Source organism: Argopecten irradians, chromosome 15, assembly GCF_041381155.1.
Source record: "Argopecten irradians isolate NY chromosome 15, Ai_NY, whole genome shotgun sequence".
Lineage (NCBI taxonomy): Eukaryota > Metazoa > Mollusca > Bivalvia > Pectinida > Pectinidae > Argopecten > Argopecten irradians.
The window spans coordinates 26,015,625-26,033,992 of NC_091148.1; the positions used below are offsets into that span (position 1 = coordinate 26,015,625).

Consider the following 18,368-nt stretch of genomic DNA (forward strand, 5'->3'; position numbering starts at 1 on the left):
ATCACGTAATTATCAGTGGCGAGGAGGCAGGTATTTATAATGATAAATGGAGTAACTCTCACGAGGAAATCACGTAATTATCAGTGGCGAGGAGGCAGGTATTTATAATGATAAATGGAGTAACTCTCACGAGGAAATCACGTAATTATCAGTGGCGAGGAGGCAGGTATTTATAATGATAAATGGAGTAACTCTCACGAGGAAATCACGTAATTATCAGTGGCGAGGAGGCAGGTATTTATAATGATAAATGGAGTAACTCTCACGAGGAAATCACGTAATCATTAGTGGTGAAAAGGCAGGTATTTATAATGATAAATGGAGCAACTCTCACGAGGAAATCACGTAATTATCAGTGGCAAGGAGGAAGGTATTTATAATGATAAATGGAGCAACTCTCACGAGGAAATCGCGTAATCATTAGTGGTGAAAAGGCAGGTATTTATAATGATAAATGGAGCAACTCTCACGAGGAAATCACGTAATTATCAGTGGCAAGGAGGAAGGTATTTATAATGATAAATGGAGCAACTCTCACGAGGAAATCACGTAATTATCAGTGGCAAGGAGGAAGGTATTTATAATGATAAATGGAGTAACTCTCACGAGGAAATCACGTAATCATTAGTGGTGAAAAGGCAGGTATTTATATAATGATAAATGGAGCAACTCTCACGAGGAAATCACGTAATTATCAGTGGCAAGGAGGAAGGTATTTATAATGATAAATGGAGCAACTCTCACGAGGAAATCACGTAATCATTAGTGGTGAAAAGGCAGGTATTTATAATGATAAATGGAGCAACTCTCACGAGGAAATCAAGTAATTATCAGTGGCAAGGAGGAAGGTATTTATAATGATAAATGGAGCAACTCTCACGAGGAAATCACGTAATTATTAGTGGTGAGAAGGCAGGTATTTATAATGATAAATGGAGATGGAGTAACTCTCACAAGAAAATCACGTAATTATCAGTGGCGAGGAGGCAGGTATTTATAATGATAAATGGAGTAACTCTCACGAGGAAATCACGTAATTATCAGTGGCGAGGAGGCAGGTATTTATAATGATAAATGGAGTAACTCTCACGAGGAAATCACGTAATTATCAGTGGCGAGGAGGCAGGTATTTATAATGATAAATGAAGTAACTCTCACGAGGAAATCACGTAATTATCAGTGGCGAGGAGGCAGGTATTTATAATGATAAATGGAGTAACTCTCACGAGGAAATCACGTAATCATTAGTGGTGAAAAGGCAGGTATTTATAATGATAAATGGAGCAACTCTCACGAGGAAATCACGTAATTATCAGTGGCAAGGAGGAAGGTATTTATAATGATAAATGGAGCAACTCTCACGAGGAAATCACGTAATTATCAGTGGCGAGGAGGAAGGGTATTTATATATATAAAGATAAACGGAGCAACTCTCACGAGGAAATCACGCAATCATTAGTGGTGAAAAGGCAGGTATTTATAATGATAAATGGAGAAACTCTCACGAGGAAATCTCGTAATTATTAGTGATGAGAAGGCAGGTATTTATAATGATAAATGGAGTAACTCTCACGAGGACATCACATAATTGTCAGTGGCGAGAAGGCAGATATTTATAATGACACATGGAGCAACTCTCACGAGGAAATCACGTAATCATTAGTGGCGAGGAGGCAGGTATTTATAATGATAAATGGAGTAACTCTCACGAGGACATCACGTAATCATTAGTGGCGAGGAGGCAGGTATTCAAAATGATAAATGGAGTAACTCTCACGAGGACATCACGTAATCATTAGTGGCGAGGAGGCAGGTATTTATAATGATAAATGGAGTAACTCTCACGAGGACATCACGTAATCATTAGTGGCGAGGAGGCAGGTATTCATAATGATAAATGGAGTAACTCTCACGAGGACATCACGTAATTGTCAGTGGCGAGGAGGCAGGTATTTATAATGATAAATGGAGTAACTCTCACGAGAAAATCACGTAATTATTAGTGGTGAAAAGGCAGGTATTTATAATGTTAAATGGAGCAACTCTCACGAGGACATCACGTAATTGTCAGTGGCGAGGAGGCAGGTATTTATAATGATAAATGGAGTAACTCTCACGAGGACATCACGTAATTATTAGCGCTGAGGAGGCAGGTATTTATATATATAATGATAAACGGAGCAACTCTCACGAGGAAATCACGTAATTATTAGTGGTGAAAAGGCAGGTATTTATAATGATAAATGGAGTAACTCTCACGAGGAAATCACGCAATTGTTAGTGGTGAGAAAGCAGGTATTTACAATGATAAATGGTGTAACTCTCACGAGAAAATATATTTCTACACCAATCAGTTGTATGGCAGTCGATTTATACATATCAAAGCAAACTTTTATTGAATTCCGATATTAAGAGTAATTAATAACATGTTAAAATACTAAGATGTTGCACTTGTATAATGTTTAATTTGGTTCTCATCGATCAAATATACTGACTAGCCCCGTTCTCATAGAGGACGTATATCGAGATGACGATTACAATATGCAGTATAAGGGAGGTCACTCTATCATGCTTACACAATCGTACAGGTTAAACTGCAATAACTTTCGTTTACTAAATGGGAGGCTTTTGTCATAAAATCTCTTCTTTGATTAGTGCATCCTCGATATTCCAGGGGTTACTATCACTTGCTGTCGTATACAATATATAGTATATATAACTATGGACCATGTCATAGCAAAATTGAAGAATCGGTGTACGGCAACAGAATATAAAACAAGTAGTGTGGTAGTGAAAACAATGGAGTAACAATATACATCTTTGAAGTTATGCGCCGCTCTCTGTAATTTTCAAAGAAAGGCTTTGTATTGGCCTGTGGTTGATCAGTGTGTTGAAATACCTTTAGTTTTACGATGTGATGGGAAGATAGGTGAGTGAGTTTGTGTTTGCTTTTGTATGTATGTTTAAATTGATAAGCAAAATGGCTTAAAAATAATAATCAAGAACTTGAACGTGAACTATGGAATAGTCCAGGGGTGGATATAATGACAGTGACAGTAACCCCTGGAATATCGAGGATGGGAATAAACGGTTTTGACAGTTTCACTCAATTATGTTCCTCCTCCTCCTCCTCATCATCATTATCATCATCATCATCATCATCATCATCATCATCATCATCATCATCATCATCATCATCATCATTATCATATCATCATCATCATCATCATCATCATCATCATACCATTATCATCATCATCATCATCATCATATTATCATCATCATCATCATCATCATCATCATCATCATCATCATCATCATCATCATCATCATCATCATCATCATCATCATCATCATCATCATCATCATCATCATCATCATCATCATCATCATCATCATCATTTTTCATCATCATCATCATCATCATCATCATCATCATCATCATCATCATCATCATCATCATTTTTTATCATCATCATCATCATCATCATCCTCATTTTTATCATCATCATCATCATCATCATCATCATCATCATCATCATCATCATCATCATCATTTCATTTTCATCATTATCATCATACCATAATCATCATCATCATCATAATCATCATCATCATCATCACCTTCATTATCATCATCATCATTATCATCATTATCATCATCCTCATCATCATCATCATTATCATTATCATCATCATCATCATCATCATCATCATCATCATCATCATCATCATTTTTCATCATTATCATCATCATCATCATCATCATCATCATCATCAACATCACCATCATCCTCATCATCATCATAATCACCATCATCATCATAATACCATCATCATCATCATCACCATCATCATCATCAACATCATCGTCATTATTATCATTATCATCATACCATTATCATCATCATCATCATCATCACCATCACCAGCATCACCATCATTATCTTCATCCTCCTCCTCCTCATCATCCTCATCATCATTATCATCAACATCATCATCATCATCATCATCATCATCGTTATCATTATCATCATCCTCATCATCATCAACATCATTATCATCATATCATCATCATCATCATCATCATCATCATCATCATTTTTTATCATCATCATCATCATTTTTTATCATCATCATCATCATCATCATCATTTTTTATCATCATCATCATCATTTTCATCATCATTATCATCATACCATAATCATCATCATCATCATAATCATCATCATCATCATCACCTTCATTATCATCATCATCATTATCATCATCATCATCATCCTCATCATCATCATCATTATCATTATCATCATCATCATCATCATCATCATCATCATCATCATCATCATTTTTCATCATCATCATCATCATCATCATCATCAACATCACCATCAACATCATCATCATCAACATCATCATCATCATCATCATCATTTTTCATCATTATCATCATCATCATCATCATCATCAACATCACCATCAACATCATCATCACCATCATCATCATCAACATCATCGTCATCATTATCATTATCATCATTATCATCATCAACATCATCGTCATCATTATCATTATACCATCATCATCATCATCATCATCATCATCATCATCATCATCATCACCATCACCAGCATCATCATCATTATCTTCATCCTCCTCCTCCTCATCATCATTATCATCATCCTCATCATCATCATTATCATCAACATCATCATCATCATCATCATCGTTATCATTATCATCATCCTCATCATCATCAACATCATTATCATCATATCATCATCATCAACATCATTATCATCACATCATCATCATAATTTTTCATCATCATCATCATCATCATCATCATCATCATCATCACCATCATCATTATCATAATCATCATCATCCTCATCCTCATCAACATCATTATCATCCCCACATCACCATCGTCGTCGTCGTCAATTGTCATCTTCCCCAGAGATTCCTTTGCAACAAATTAATCCTCATTAGGTGGAACCATGGACACGATTATTCGTTAAATTTTTAATTAGTCACAATGTCGTCTTCGTCATCATCATCCTCATTCTCATCTTCATCATCCTCATCATCATTATCGCCATCGTCATCATCATCATCATCATCATCATCAATCATCATCATTATTACCACCACCACAACCATTACATCGTCATCATCCTCATCTAATCCTCATCATCGTCATTATCATCTCATCTTATTTATCTCTTCGTCATTATCATCGTCGTTGCTTTATGAAGCAAAAATGTTTTGATATCAGTTTTGATTTCAGTCAAGTTTTACATTGTGATGAATGACGATAGAATGGGGAGGGTGTAACAGGAATCACTACAATCGCGACCTGATACTAGATAATAAGTCAGCAATTATAAACATCAACGCCTGTTTACCGTTAAAAGTGCTAGAATGTTCGCGCGATGTGTTGTTTTCTTGAAATCTGGCAGATTTCATACTGAGCGTGGCTCGCACAATGTCAGAAATTCAGTACTGCGTCAACACGCACGTGTGGCCAGGCCTCCCTTACCCCCATACACATGTTTACCAACAGACACTTCACACACGTGTACCACACATGCCAGTCTTACCTTACGACATAACTTTTTTTAATATGTGTCACCACATGTGTAGTGCACAGCTACAGTGCAAATCACCGTGTCACTGACTCCTGTGTGTTGTTGACACTGGCGATAAGAGGATTGAAATCTGGAAGATAGCAGCTAAACCGGAAATAGATACAGAGGAGTCTCGTTGTGTCCACACGTAGTGGAAAGTTGTTTACGTTTTGTTCCGCCAAATGTTGAGACTGGAGTGTTAAAATAACCATGTGACGTCGCCATATGTGGGGATTATAATACCATGACGTGATGCCATCATGTCACCGTTGACCAGAAATCCATTATATATTCTATATGTCGGTCTGTCGGTGTGTTTGAATACACAGATCGTTTATTAACTCGCGCGGGAACCGCTATTGGATTGTAATAATGTCGATAACGGTGAGTATGTAGCCTTAGTTTGTCTGTACACACGTGCTCTTCTCGTGACGTTAAAAATAAAAGTATTTTATATGTATATATAATATACACCTTGCCTATGTATATTAGCTTATCGCCATACAGGTTAGATTTTATCAGACGGGGCGGTAATCAGTCAATGTTTCCCTTCTGAATGTTAATTATTCTATAGCTCAATACAGGGAGGGGGTGGTTATATATTTACATTGTATGACCCCCCTTCTTTCTCGCCCGCTTACAACCCTTTTTTCTCGCTCCTCGTGCGTTTGTCGGCATAGTTCCAGATTTTTAAGCTCGTGTGTAAATGAAATATGAAACACAGACTGGTAGTGAAAGGCGACTACATGTACATGTGTGGTTTATTTAGCAGTGAATGGAAATCTGTATTTGTTCAATTGCCTGAAATTCTCACCGTGACATATTTTCCTTTTCGGCAAATGTATTTTAAAAGGGAAATTCTTTGTAAAAACGTATAAAAAGCTTGACAAATCTTGGATATAACGTAAATCATACGTGTTTTTATTATCATGATTCCTAAATAATGATAGTGAAAAAATGAACATTTGATAAACAGAATAAATCACATAAACAATTAAATCATAATACCCAAACCAAACTCGTATAAAAAGGGGCATTAAAGGTAGGTTTCGCCCAATGAAATATAAAGACTACGAAATTGAAATTTATCCTATACATAGATATAATCTTCAGATCATTTTCAATGCATACAGCAAACAATATGGGTGGTCAGTTGCCTAGCTTGACCAGGAAAATACTCCTCTAAAAATAGAGCGAAGTCAAGCTTTACATAGAACATGACGTATTTTTTCCAAAACGAGGCCGCAGCAACAAACGGAAGCGTGCAACAAAATGTCAGATAGAAGTGACAGTCTTGCCACGGCATGTTTAGTTAAAAAACAACAACAACAAATCGAAGTGCGAGGGACTGTTTATACACATCATATAATCTAAAACACTTCATGTTACTTACATACGCTCGCTAACTTTGTACACCAAATATACATGTAGTAAGTCTGCGGCTGTTTGTGCGCTGGCATAGGCCCTATGTGTTGAAATTTAACTCACCACGTGCAATGCCGTTACACGAGTCCCAACAGATTCCGGCAAGTTCCGCTCGAGATGTGGCTTCTGTTTCTTCTATTGCTACATGCCACCTCTGAATTTAAATCCCTATAGATATCCTAGGGTGCTACCGAATCCATTATAATTTCCTCCACTTTGTTGCCGATTCAGATATATTTTTTTCATCTCACACACTTTCGTTCAGCCATTCTGTTTACTTTTAGTGCGTGACAATGCGCATGCGCCAAACTTCGACAACGCAATCCATAGCAGCTTCATTTGCATATTATTTTGTCTGACGGACACCGTAATAAATCAAGGATTTCCTTCAGTTTTGTATTCAAGACACATTTGTTCAATCTCAAACACATAAAGAAATTAAATTGAGATATTTTATTATGTTTTTACATCTTTTCTTCTGCTTATCGCATTTCACAAAAAAATATTTATTTGGTTGGGCGAAACCTACCTTTAACATGTTACACGCGAAAACAATTATATTTATTGATATGTGATTGTTATATGGGATATTATATCGATTTAACTTGGTATTCGTTATTCAGTCAACGATGTTGATTGTGTAATGATCGAATTTTATTACTTTATTAAAGATGCTCCACCGCTGACAAATGGTAATTTTTCACTATTAAGAACAGGAGCAGACGATTTAGTATTTTTCTTCAGTTACAAAAATTACTAACTTTACACCATTACCACCATTAAAAAATTTGAACTTCTAATTTTACTTCAAGTTCAAAATATGAAATATAATAAATTGCATCCCGAAAAAATTCCGTGACGCTATATCCTATATGGAATGAAGTACTGATTGCACATGCACCAAAGGCGAAGTAAATTATTTTTTTAAATCTTTGTGTTAATTAGACATATATATATACACGATTAAACACCAATTATTGTTCAATTGATTAATATCATTTATGCTCTGTCGGCGGTGGAGCATCATTAAGGCGTTATGTTGCATTATGTTATTAAATTCGAGTTATTTCCCCTTCTAACCTATTGAAACTGTGGTGAGACGTGAAGGAGTTTCTGCCATCGAGTTAGTTTAGGTCGACTTAGGGTAACTCGACTTTGACAAGATATATATGTCGGCAAGTCGAGTTAAAGCATGACTTGTTGAGATATTTATGTCGGTAAGATGAGTTTTAACACGACAAATCCACATATTCATATTGGAAAATCGAGATACACTATCGCGACAGACTATCGTGGATCTCGTCGTAATAAGGTAAGTCAATTTTCCAGGATATAAGTCGACTTTCCATGATGTACATTTTTTGTAAGTCGACTTGCCGACATAAATATCTCAACAAGTAATGGTATAACTCGACTGGTTGACATAATTATCTCGGCAAAGTTACGTTACATAACTTGACCTAAAATAACACGATGGCAGAAATATGCCACCATAGAGTTTTGATAAAACCTGTCTTAATCCAATCTTAATCTGATTATATTGGCCGAACTGGAAGATCATTTTGATATATTATTTTTATCTCCAGTGATCTATTGAAAACCATAAGGTTTGATGAAGCATCACAGCCTTTTTTGGCTCTAAGATATTATATAGGTGTACAGGCGTGAAATGGGTATACGATACAGGGACAATTCGTTGAGACAGGCTCACCATCATGGGTTATGTGCCCTGGCCGAGACACACCATAGTATATAAAAGTGGGCGTTTCTTCTCCTGCTTAGCGCTCAGTATAAATGGAGTGGGACGACTGGTTCGCCCGTATAATGACCGGGCGGAGTATGCTCTCTTTTTATGAGATAGCCCTATAAAACACACTGCATAAACATGAAAACCTGCCCTTAAAAATATACATGTATCTAATACCGTGCCATATATATAGAGAGAAAATGTCACCAATCAACCGCAATCAACTATGCCTTTTTAGTGCAACCGGCCAATCTAAGCCTTTTTAGTAAATCCATTTTCGTTCGTGTGCATATATATTCCCTCCTGAGTGTATTCGCGGAGTTTTAGATAGATATACAGCGAATAATTTCACGTTTAAAAAAAATCAATCGTCATACATTTCTGGTGGTCGTTACATTGAAAAGTATGCGATTTTACTGAATTGTAATACCAGATGTCATTTTGCATGACTAACGCTCTAATTTACTTACAATTTACCACTAACTGCTGCACCTCTGAGATAAAAATCTATGCGAGGCAGTAAGGTAATTACGAAGTTCGTACTTAACAAAGTCGGTGATTTGTCTCCAAATACTCCTACTTTCCTTGACCCCGTGAACTTTGAATGCCCTCAAATGATCATGGCTGCATAGGGATTATGTCTGCAAAATATAAGGACCAAATAGCTTAATGGTCCTCACTCAAACTTTTAATACTAAAAATAAAGTAATTTTCGCTCTGCTGATTTTTGACTCTATGGTGTCCTACAAGTTCACTGACTGTGTATTAGGAATATTATACAAGTGCTCGTATTCAAGCTTATTAGAGATCGGAAGGGGTTCCGGATATAGATAGCCGTGGTACAATATGGTGGTGAACATCTAGAGTACGGTTTGGGCATGTGATTGTACCGATGTGATGTTTGTTGATTAACTTTGGGATTAAGATTTTATATCAAGAGAAGAAACATGTCGACCATGAGGAAGCTGACCAAAGGCATGCACTTCCTTAAGGTAATGGTAACATACCTCAGCTTGTGATGTATGTTTGATGGGATGAGAAGATATAGGGGTGGGGACGGGATGTCTGTTTATGTCTGTCTGGATGTTTAATGGGGATGGGGAGGTATAGGGTTGGAGGGGGAAGGGATGAAGTGTGTTTATGTTTGTCTGCCTGTTTGATGGGGATGGGGAGGTATAGGGATGGAGGGGGAGGGGATGTAGTGTGTTTATGTCTATCTGAGTGTCTGATGGGGGTGGGGAGGTATAGGGGTGGAGGGGGAGGGGATGTAGTGTGTTTATGTTTGTCTGCCTGTTTGATGGGGGTGGGGAGGTATAAGGTGGAGGGGAGGGGATGTTGTGTGTTTATTTCTGTCTGTGTGTTTGATGGGATGGGGAGGTATAGGGATGGAGGGGGAGGGGATGTAGTGTGTTTATGTCTGTCTGTGTGTTTGATGGGGGTGGGGAGGTAAAGGGGTGGAGGGGGAGGGGATGTAGTGTGTCTATGTCTGTCTGTGTTTTTAATGGGGATGGGGAGATATAGGGTTGGAGGGGGAGGGGATGAAGTGTGTTTATGTTTGTCTGCCTGTTTGATGGGGATGGGGAGGTATAAGGTGGAGGGGAGGGGATGTTGTGTGTTTATGTTTGTCTGCCTGTTTGATGGGGATGGGGAGGTATAGGGGTGGAGGGGGAGGTGATGTTGTGTGTTTATGTCTGTCTGTGTGTTTGATGGGATGAGGAGGTATAGGGATGGAGGGGAGGGGATGTAGTGTGTCTATGTCTGTCTGGATGTTAATGGGGATGGGGAGATATAGGGTTGGAGGGGGAGGGGATGAAGTGTGTTTATGTTTGTCTGCCTGTTTGATGGGGATGGGGAGGTATAAGGTGGAGGGGAGGGGATGTTGTGTGTTTATGTTTGTCTGCCTGTTTGATGGGGATGGGGAGGTATAGGGATGGAGGGGGAGGGGATGTAGTGTGTTTATGTCTGTCTGTGTGTTTGATGGGGGTGGGGAGGTAAAGGGGTGGAGGGGGAGGGGATGTAGTGTGTCTATGTCTGTCTGGTTGTTAATGGGGATGGGGAGATATAGGGTTGGAGGGGGAGGGGATGAAGTGTGTTTATGTCTGTCTGTGTGTTTGATGGGGATGGGGAGGTATAAGGTGGAGGGGAGGGGATGTTGTGTGTTTATTTCTGTCTGTGTGTTTGATGGGATGAGGAGGTATAGGGATGGAGGGGGAGGGGGATGTAGTGTGTTTATGTCTGTCTGTGTGTTTGATGGGGGTGGGGAGGTATAGGGGTGGAGGGGGAGGGGATGTAGTGTGTCTATGTCTGTCTGGATGTTAATGGGGATGGGGAGATATAGGGTTGGAGGGGGAGGGGATGAAGTGTGTTTATGTCTGTCTGTGTGTTTGATGGGGATGGGGAGGTATAAGGTGGAGGGGGAGGGGATGTTGTGTGTTTATTTCTGTCTGTGTGTTTGATGGGATGAGGAGGTATAGGGATGGAGGGGGAGGGGATGTAGTGTGTTTATGTCTGTCTGTGTGTTTGATGGGGGTGGGGAGGTATAGGGGTGGAGGGGGAGGGGATGTAGTGTGTCTATGTCTGTCTGGATGTTAATGGGGATGGGGAGATATAGGGTTGGAGGGGGAGGGGATGAAGTGTGTTTATGTCTGTCTGTGTTTGATGGGGATGGGGAGGTATAAGGGTGGGGGGGGGGGATGTTGTGTGTTTATTTCTGTCTGTGTGTTTGATGGGATGAGGAGGTATAGGGATGGAGGGGAGGGGATGTAGTGTGTGTTATAGTCTGTCTGTGTGTTTGATGGGGGTGGGGAGGTATAGGGGTGGAGGGGGGAGGGGATGTAGTGTGTTTATGTCTGTCTGTGTGTTTGATGGGGGTGGGGAGGTATAGGGGTGGAGGGGGGGAGGGATGTAGTGTGTTTATGTCTGTCTGTGTGTTTGATGTGGGGTGGGGAGGTATAGGGGTGGAGGGGGAGGGGATGTAGTGTGTTTATGTCTGTCTGTGTGTTTGATGGGGGTGGGGAGGTATAGGGGTGGGGGGGGAGGGGATGTAGTGTGTTTATGTCTGTCTGTGTGTTTGATGGGGGTGGGGAGGTATAGGGGTGGAGGGGGAGGGGATGTAGTGTGTTTATGTCTGTCTGTGTGTTTGATGGGGGTGGGGGAGGTATAGGGGTGGAGGGGGAGGGGATGTAGTGTGTTTATGTCTGTCTGTGTGTTTGATGGGGGTGGGGAGGTATAGGGGTGGAGGGGGGAGGGGATGTAGTGTGTTTATGTCGTCTGTCTGTGTGTTTGATGGGGTGGGGAGGTATAGGGGTGGAGGGGGGAGGGGATGTAGTGTGTTTATGTCTGTCTGTGTGTTTGATGGGGTGGGGAGGTATAGGGGTGGAGGGGGGGGGGATGTAGTGTGTTTATGTCTGTCTGTGTGTTTGATGGGGATGGGGAGGTATAGGGGTGGAGGGGGAGGGGATTTGTGTGTGTTTATGTCTGTCTGTGTGTTTGATGGGGGTGGGGAGGTATAGGGGTGGAGGGGGAGGGGATGTAGTGTGTGTTTATGTCTGTCTGTGTGTTTGATGGGGGTGGGGAGGTATAGGGGTGGAGGGGGAGGGGATGTAGTGTGTTTATGTCTGTCTGTGTGTTTTGATGGGGTGGGGAGGTATAGGGGTGAGAGGGGGAGTGGATGTAGTGTGTTTATGTCTGTCTGTGTGTTTGATGGGGATGGGGAGGTTTAGGGGTGAGGGGGAGGGGATGTAGTGTGTTTATGTCTGTCTGTGTGTTTGATGAGGGTGGGGAGGTATAGGGGTGGGGGGAGGGGATGTAGTGTGTTTATGTCTGTCTGTGTGTTTGATGAGGGTGGGGAGGTATAAGGGTGGAGGGGGGAGGGGATGTAGTGTGTTTATGTCTGTCTGTGTGTTTGATGGGGGTGGGGAGGTATAAGGGGTGGAGGGGGGAGGGGATGTAGTGTGTTTATGTCTGTCTGTTGTGTTTGATGGGGGTGGGGAGGTATAGGGGTGGAGGGGGAGGGGATGTAGTGTGTTTATGTCTGTCTGTGTGTTTGATGGGGGTGGGGAGGTATAGGGGTGGAGGGGGAGGGGATGTAGTGTGTTTATGTCTGTCTGTGTGTTTGATGGGGGTGGGGAGGTATAGGGGTGGAGGGGGAGGGGATGTAGTGTGTTTATGTCTGTCTGTGTGTTTGATGGGGGTGGGGAGGTATAGGGGTGGAGGGGGAGGGGATGTAGTGTGTTTATGTCTGTCTGTGTGTTTGATGGGGGTGGGGAGGTATAGGGGTGGAGGGGGAGGGGATGTAGTGTGTTTATGTCTGTCTGTGTGTTTGATGGGGGTGGGGAGGTATAGGGGTGGAGGGGGAGGGGATGTAGTGTGTTTATGTCTGTCTGTGTGTTTGATGGGGGTGGGGAGGTATAGGGGTGGAGGGGGAGGGGATGTAGTGTGTTTATGTCTATCTGTGTGTTTGATGGGGGTGGGGAGGTATAGGGTGGAGGGGGAGGGGATGTAGTGTGTTTATGTCTGTCTGTGTGTTTGATGGGGGTGGGGAGGTATAGGGGTGGAGGGGGAGGGGGATGTAGTGTGTGTTTATGTCTGTCTGTGTGTTTGATGGGGGTGGGGAGGTATAGGGGTGGAGGGGGAGGGGATGTAGTGTGTTTATGTCTGTCTGTGTGTTTGATGGGGAGGGAAGGTATAGGGATGGAGGGAGAGGGGATGTAGTGTGTTTATGTCTGTCTGTGTGTTTGATGGGGATGGGGAGGTATAGGGGTGGAGGGGGAGGGGATGTAGTGTGTGTTATGTCTGTCTGTGTGTTTGATGGGTGGGGAGGTTATAGGGATGGAGGGGGAGGGGATGTAGTGTGTTTATGTCTGTTTGTGTGTTTGATGGGGGTGGGGAGGTATAGGGATGGAGGGGGGAGGGGATGTAGTGTGTTTATGTCTGTCTGTGTGTTTGATGGGGATGGGGAGGTATAGGGATGGAGGGGGAGGGGATGTAGTGTGTTTATGTCTGTTTATGTGTTTGATGGGGGTGGGGAGGTATAGGGGTGGAGGGGGAGGGGATGTAGTGTGTTTATGTCGGTCTGTGTGTTTGATGGGGGTGGGGAGGTATAGGGGTGGAGGGGGAGGGGATGTAGTGTGTTTATGTCTGTCTGTGTGTTTGATGGGGATGGGGAGGTATAGGGGTGGAGGGGGAGGGGATGTAGTGTGTTTATGTCTGTCTGTGTGTTTGATGGGGGTGGGGAGGTATAGGGGTGGAGGGGGAGGGGATGTAGTGTGTTTATGTCTGTCTGTGTGTTTGATGGGGGTGGGGAGGTATAGGGGTGGAGGGGGAGGGGATGTAGTGTGTTTATGTCTGTCTGTGTGTTTGATGGGGATGGGGAGGTATAGGGGTGGAGGGGGGGGGGATGTAGTGTGTTTATGTCTGTCTGTGTGTTTGATGGGGTGGGGAGGTATAGGGATGGAGGGGGAGGGGATGTAGTGTGTTTATGTCTGTCTGTGTGTTTGATGGGGGTGGGGAGGTATAGGGGTGGAGGAGGAGGGGACGTAGTGTGTTTATGTCTGTCTGTGTGTTTGATGGGGATGGGGAGGCATAGGGGTGGAGGGGGAGGGGATGTAGTGTGTTTATGTCTGTCTGTGTGTTTGATGGGGATGGGGAGGCATAGGGGTGGAGGGGGAGGGGATGTAGTGTGTCTATGTCTGTCTGTGTGTTTGATGGGGATGGGGAGGTATAGGGGTGGAGGGGGAGGGGATGTAGTGTGTTTATGTCTGTCTGTGTGTTTGATGGGATGGGGAGGTATAGGGGTGGAGGGGGAGGGGATGTAGTGTGTTTATATCTGTCTGTGTGTTTGATGGGGGTGGGGAGGTATAGGGGTGGAGGGGGAGGGGATGTAGTGTGTCTATGTCTGTCTGTGTGTTTGATGGGGTGGGGAGGTATAGGGGTGGAGGGGGAGGGGATGTAGTGTGTTTATGTCTGTCTGTGTGTTTGATGGGATGGGGAGGTATACGGGTGGAGGGGGAGGGGATGTAGTGTGTTTATATCTGTCTGTGTGTTTGATGGGGGTGGGGAGGTATAGGGGTGGAGGGGGGAGGGGATGTAGTATGTTTATGTCTGTCTGTGTGTTTGATGGGGTGGGGAGGTATAGGGGTGGAGGGGGAGGGGATGTAGTGTGTTTATGTCTGTTTATGTGTTTGATGGGGATGGGGAGGTATAGGGGTGGAGGGGGAGGGGATGTTGTGTGTTTATGACTGTCTGTGTGTTTGATGGGGGTGGGGAGGTTTAGGGGTGGAGGGGGGGATGTTGTGTGTTTATGTCTGTCTGTGTGTTTGATGGGGGTGGGGAGGTATAGAGGTGGAGGGGGAGGGGATGTAGTGTGTTTATGTCTGTCTGTGTGTTTGATGGGGGTGGGGAGGTATAGGGGTGGAGGGGGAGGGGATGTAGTGTGTTTATATCTGTCTGTGTGTTTGATGGGGGTGGGGAGGTTTAGGGGTGGAGGGGGGGATGTTGTGTGTTTATGTCTGTCTGTGTGTTTGATGGGGGTGGGGAGGTATAGGGGTGGAGGGGGAGGGGATGTAGTGTGTTTATGTCTGTCTGTGTGTTTGATGGGGGTGGGGAGGTATAGGGGTGGAGGGGGAGGGGATGTAGTGTGTTTATGTCTGTCGTGTGTGTTTGATGGGGGTGGGGAGGTATAGAGGTGGAGGGGGAGGGGATGTAGTGTGTTTTATGTCTGTCTGTGTGTTTGATGGGGATGGGGAGGTATAGGGTTGGAGGGGGAGGGGATGTAGTGTGTTTATATCTGTCTGTGTGTTTAATGGGTGTGGGGAGGTATAGGGGTGGAGGAGGAGGGGACGTAGTGTGTTTATGTCTGTCTGTGTGTTTGATGGGGATGGGGAGGTATAGGGATGGAGGGGGAGGGGATGTAGTGTGTCTATGTCTGTCTGTGTGTTTGATGGGGGTGGGGAGGTATAGGGGTGGAGGGGGAGGGGATGTAGTGTGTTTATGTCTGTCTGTGTGTTTGATGGGGATAGGAAGGTATAGGGATGGAGGGGGAGGGGATGTAGTGTGTCTATGTCTGTCTGTGTGTTTGATGGGGAGTGGGAGGTATAGGGGTGGAGGGGGAGGGGATGTAGTGTGTCTATGTCTGTCTGTGTGTTTGATGGGGGTGGGGAGGTATAGGGGTGGAGGGGGAGGGGATGTAGTGTGTTTATGTCTGTCTGTGTGTTTGATGGGGGTGGGAAGGTATAGGGATGGAGGGGGAGGGGATGTAGTGTGTCTATGTCTGTCTGTGTGTTTGATGGGGGTGGGGAGGTATAGGGGTGGAGGGGGAGGGGATGTAGTGTGTTTATGTCTGTCTGTGTGTTTGATGGGGATGGGGAGGTATAGGGGTGGAGGGGGAGGGGGGTGTAGTGTGTTTATGTCTGTCTGTGTGTTTGATGGGGATGGGGAGGTATAGGGGTGGAGGAGGAGGGGACGTAGTGTGTTTATGTCTGTCTGTGTGTTTGATGGGGATGGGAAGGTATAGGGGTGGAGGGGGAGGGGATGTTGTGTGTTTATGTCTGTCTGTGTGTTTGATGGGGATGGGAAGGTATAGGGATGAAGGGGGAGGGGATGTAGTGTGTCTATGTCTGTCTGTGTGTTTGATGGGGGTGGGGAGGTATAGGGGTGGAGGGGGAGGGAATGTAATGTGTTTATGTCTGGGTGTTTGATGGGGGTGGGGAGGTAAGGGGGTGGAGGGAATGATTTATGTTTGTTGGGGAGGGGTGAGGTAGGGGTGGGGTGGTTAGATAGGGGGAGGGGATGTGTGTTTATGTCTCTGTATATTTGTGTGTTGAGGGGGTATGGGTGTTAGGTAGGGAATGAAAGGGTGTTGTGTGTTTATGTCTGTGTAAGGGCTTGGGAGAGTTATATGCGGGTAAAGGTTGTTGTGTGCGTATGTATTTGGGTGGAGTTGGGGGATGTGTTATGTATGGATGGGGTTGTGTGAAAGAGCCTATGTTTTGTGTTTGGTGGTGGGGCTGGGCATCCTCATACTCCAGGGGTTACTAGGTTATACCCACGTCATTGATAGTAACCCTTGGAGTATGAGGATGGGGGCTAGGAGGTAGGGTGGGATAAGGTTGTGTGTGTATATATATATATATATTAGGGGAAGGGGTTCACCAGTGAATGTGGTAGTCCGAGGGTAGGACAGGAAGGGATGGAAGTTGGATGTTACGGATGAGAGTCTTTATCACAGGGACTGGTAATATATAAGTTAGCGTTTACAATTATATTGGATCTATCTTGGTGTCGACAGAACGTTTTCTTCCGTTTTTGGAGCCTAAAGTAAAATTCAATAGAAAAATATGCAACTAAGTTATATATATATATAAATAATCCTTAGGTGTCTATGGCGCAGTGATAATCAATTTACGCGCTGTAAAGAAGACTACGGCGGGAAACATAAGACGACCTGCGTTATGAAAATTAATATTTGATTAAATGTATTTATTTATTATTTTATTATTTAAATAGGGTTTTCATTATTTTTCAGGAGAGGCGGTACAATTGCAATTTCAGGAGGTACTTTTCTATACCATCTGTATGCTATCTAATATAATTTAGACCAAATCAGGCGGTACCACAGCCAGGTTTAACCGGCAAAAAGTACTGGGTACCGCCTGATATTGAAACCCCCTGTATTGCAAAGTTCCAAGTGTAACGCGAACGACAACACTGGGTAGAGATCGTTTTAAAGTCTTCTTTTCAGAATTTGAATTTAGGTTATTTGTGCAAATAATTATGGTCTGGTTGTCATGGAATCTTCACGAATTAGGTGATGTTAAACAAGGAATGTGGCACACTGTGACAAGGAATAATACACTATAACGCATACAGAGATGCGTTAATTAGATTGGGAAATAACAGTGACATTTAAGCAATTCCGAACAAGGAAGAAGGACAATCCGAACGGACGTGTTTTAGGATGGTAACTAAATCGATGTTAAACACTTTTAAACACTTCCTCGAATTAAAAGTATCGGGATATCTGGTGACAGTTCTCCATGTCGTCTTTATATCTGAAAAGACTGATATGTTAATTTTGTCACGAAAATATTGACGAAGCTTTTCTATCATTCAAAAAGTTTAAAGATTTTTCATTGTGTTAGTTTTATAATGAATATTCCAAATTATTTTAGGTAGGGAAAGGGACATTTGTTTTCCATTACAAGGAATAAAAAAATAGTGAATATAACACTCATAGATAGTACCTTTGGATTGATCACACCTTTCAGGCTTTCACATATTTCAGACGTTTTGAGGCCAAGATTAAAATTTCACAAAGCGAATAATTTCATTTTAACACATGTGCACCCACTGTCACCGTCAGGGATCGAACTCAGGATCTCTGGCACTGACACTCAACCGATCAAGCTAAAGAGAACATCTCTCTAACGGAGTGGTATATTGCCGTTAGTATCGACCAGGGTTTAAAATCGGTAAAATTACACCCTGTTGTATGTACACCTCTCAATGTTAACGTTACACCTGACAAATGCTGATATCGGCCCATATCTACACTCCTCCCCGAAC

At 42.9% G+C, this 18,368-nt stretch overlaps 1 protein-coding gene across 3 annotated transcripts in view; it reads left to right on the top strand.

The window, feature by feature from the left end:
• LOC138309371 (solute carrier organic anion transporter family member 4C1-like) overlaps positions 1–18,368 on the top strand; it is a 66,577-nt gene that overhangs the window by 23,462 nt on the left and 24,747 nt on the right. The window contains exon 1 of one of the 3 annotated variants that reach the window (XM_069250551.1): positions 5,733–6,016. The exons of 1 other annotated variant lie outside the window; for it this stretch is intronic. In XM_069250551.1, the coding sequence (XP_069106652.1) occupies positions 6,005–6,016 (12 nt within the window). In that variant the 5' untranslated portion in view covers positions 5,733–6,004. Of the gene's footprint in view, positions 1–5,732; positions 6,017–9,636; positions 9,797–18,368 lie in introns of those variants that run through there. One more of the 3 variants, XM_069250550.1, reaches the window with a different exon arrangement.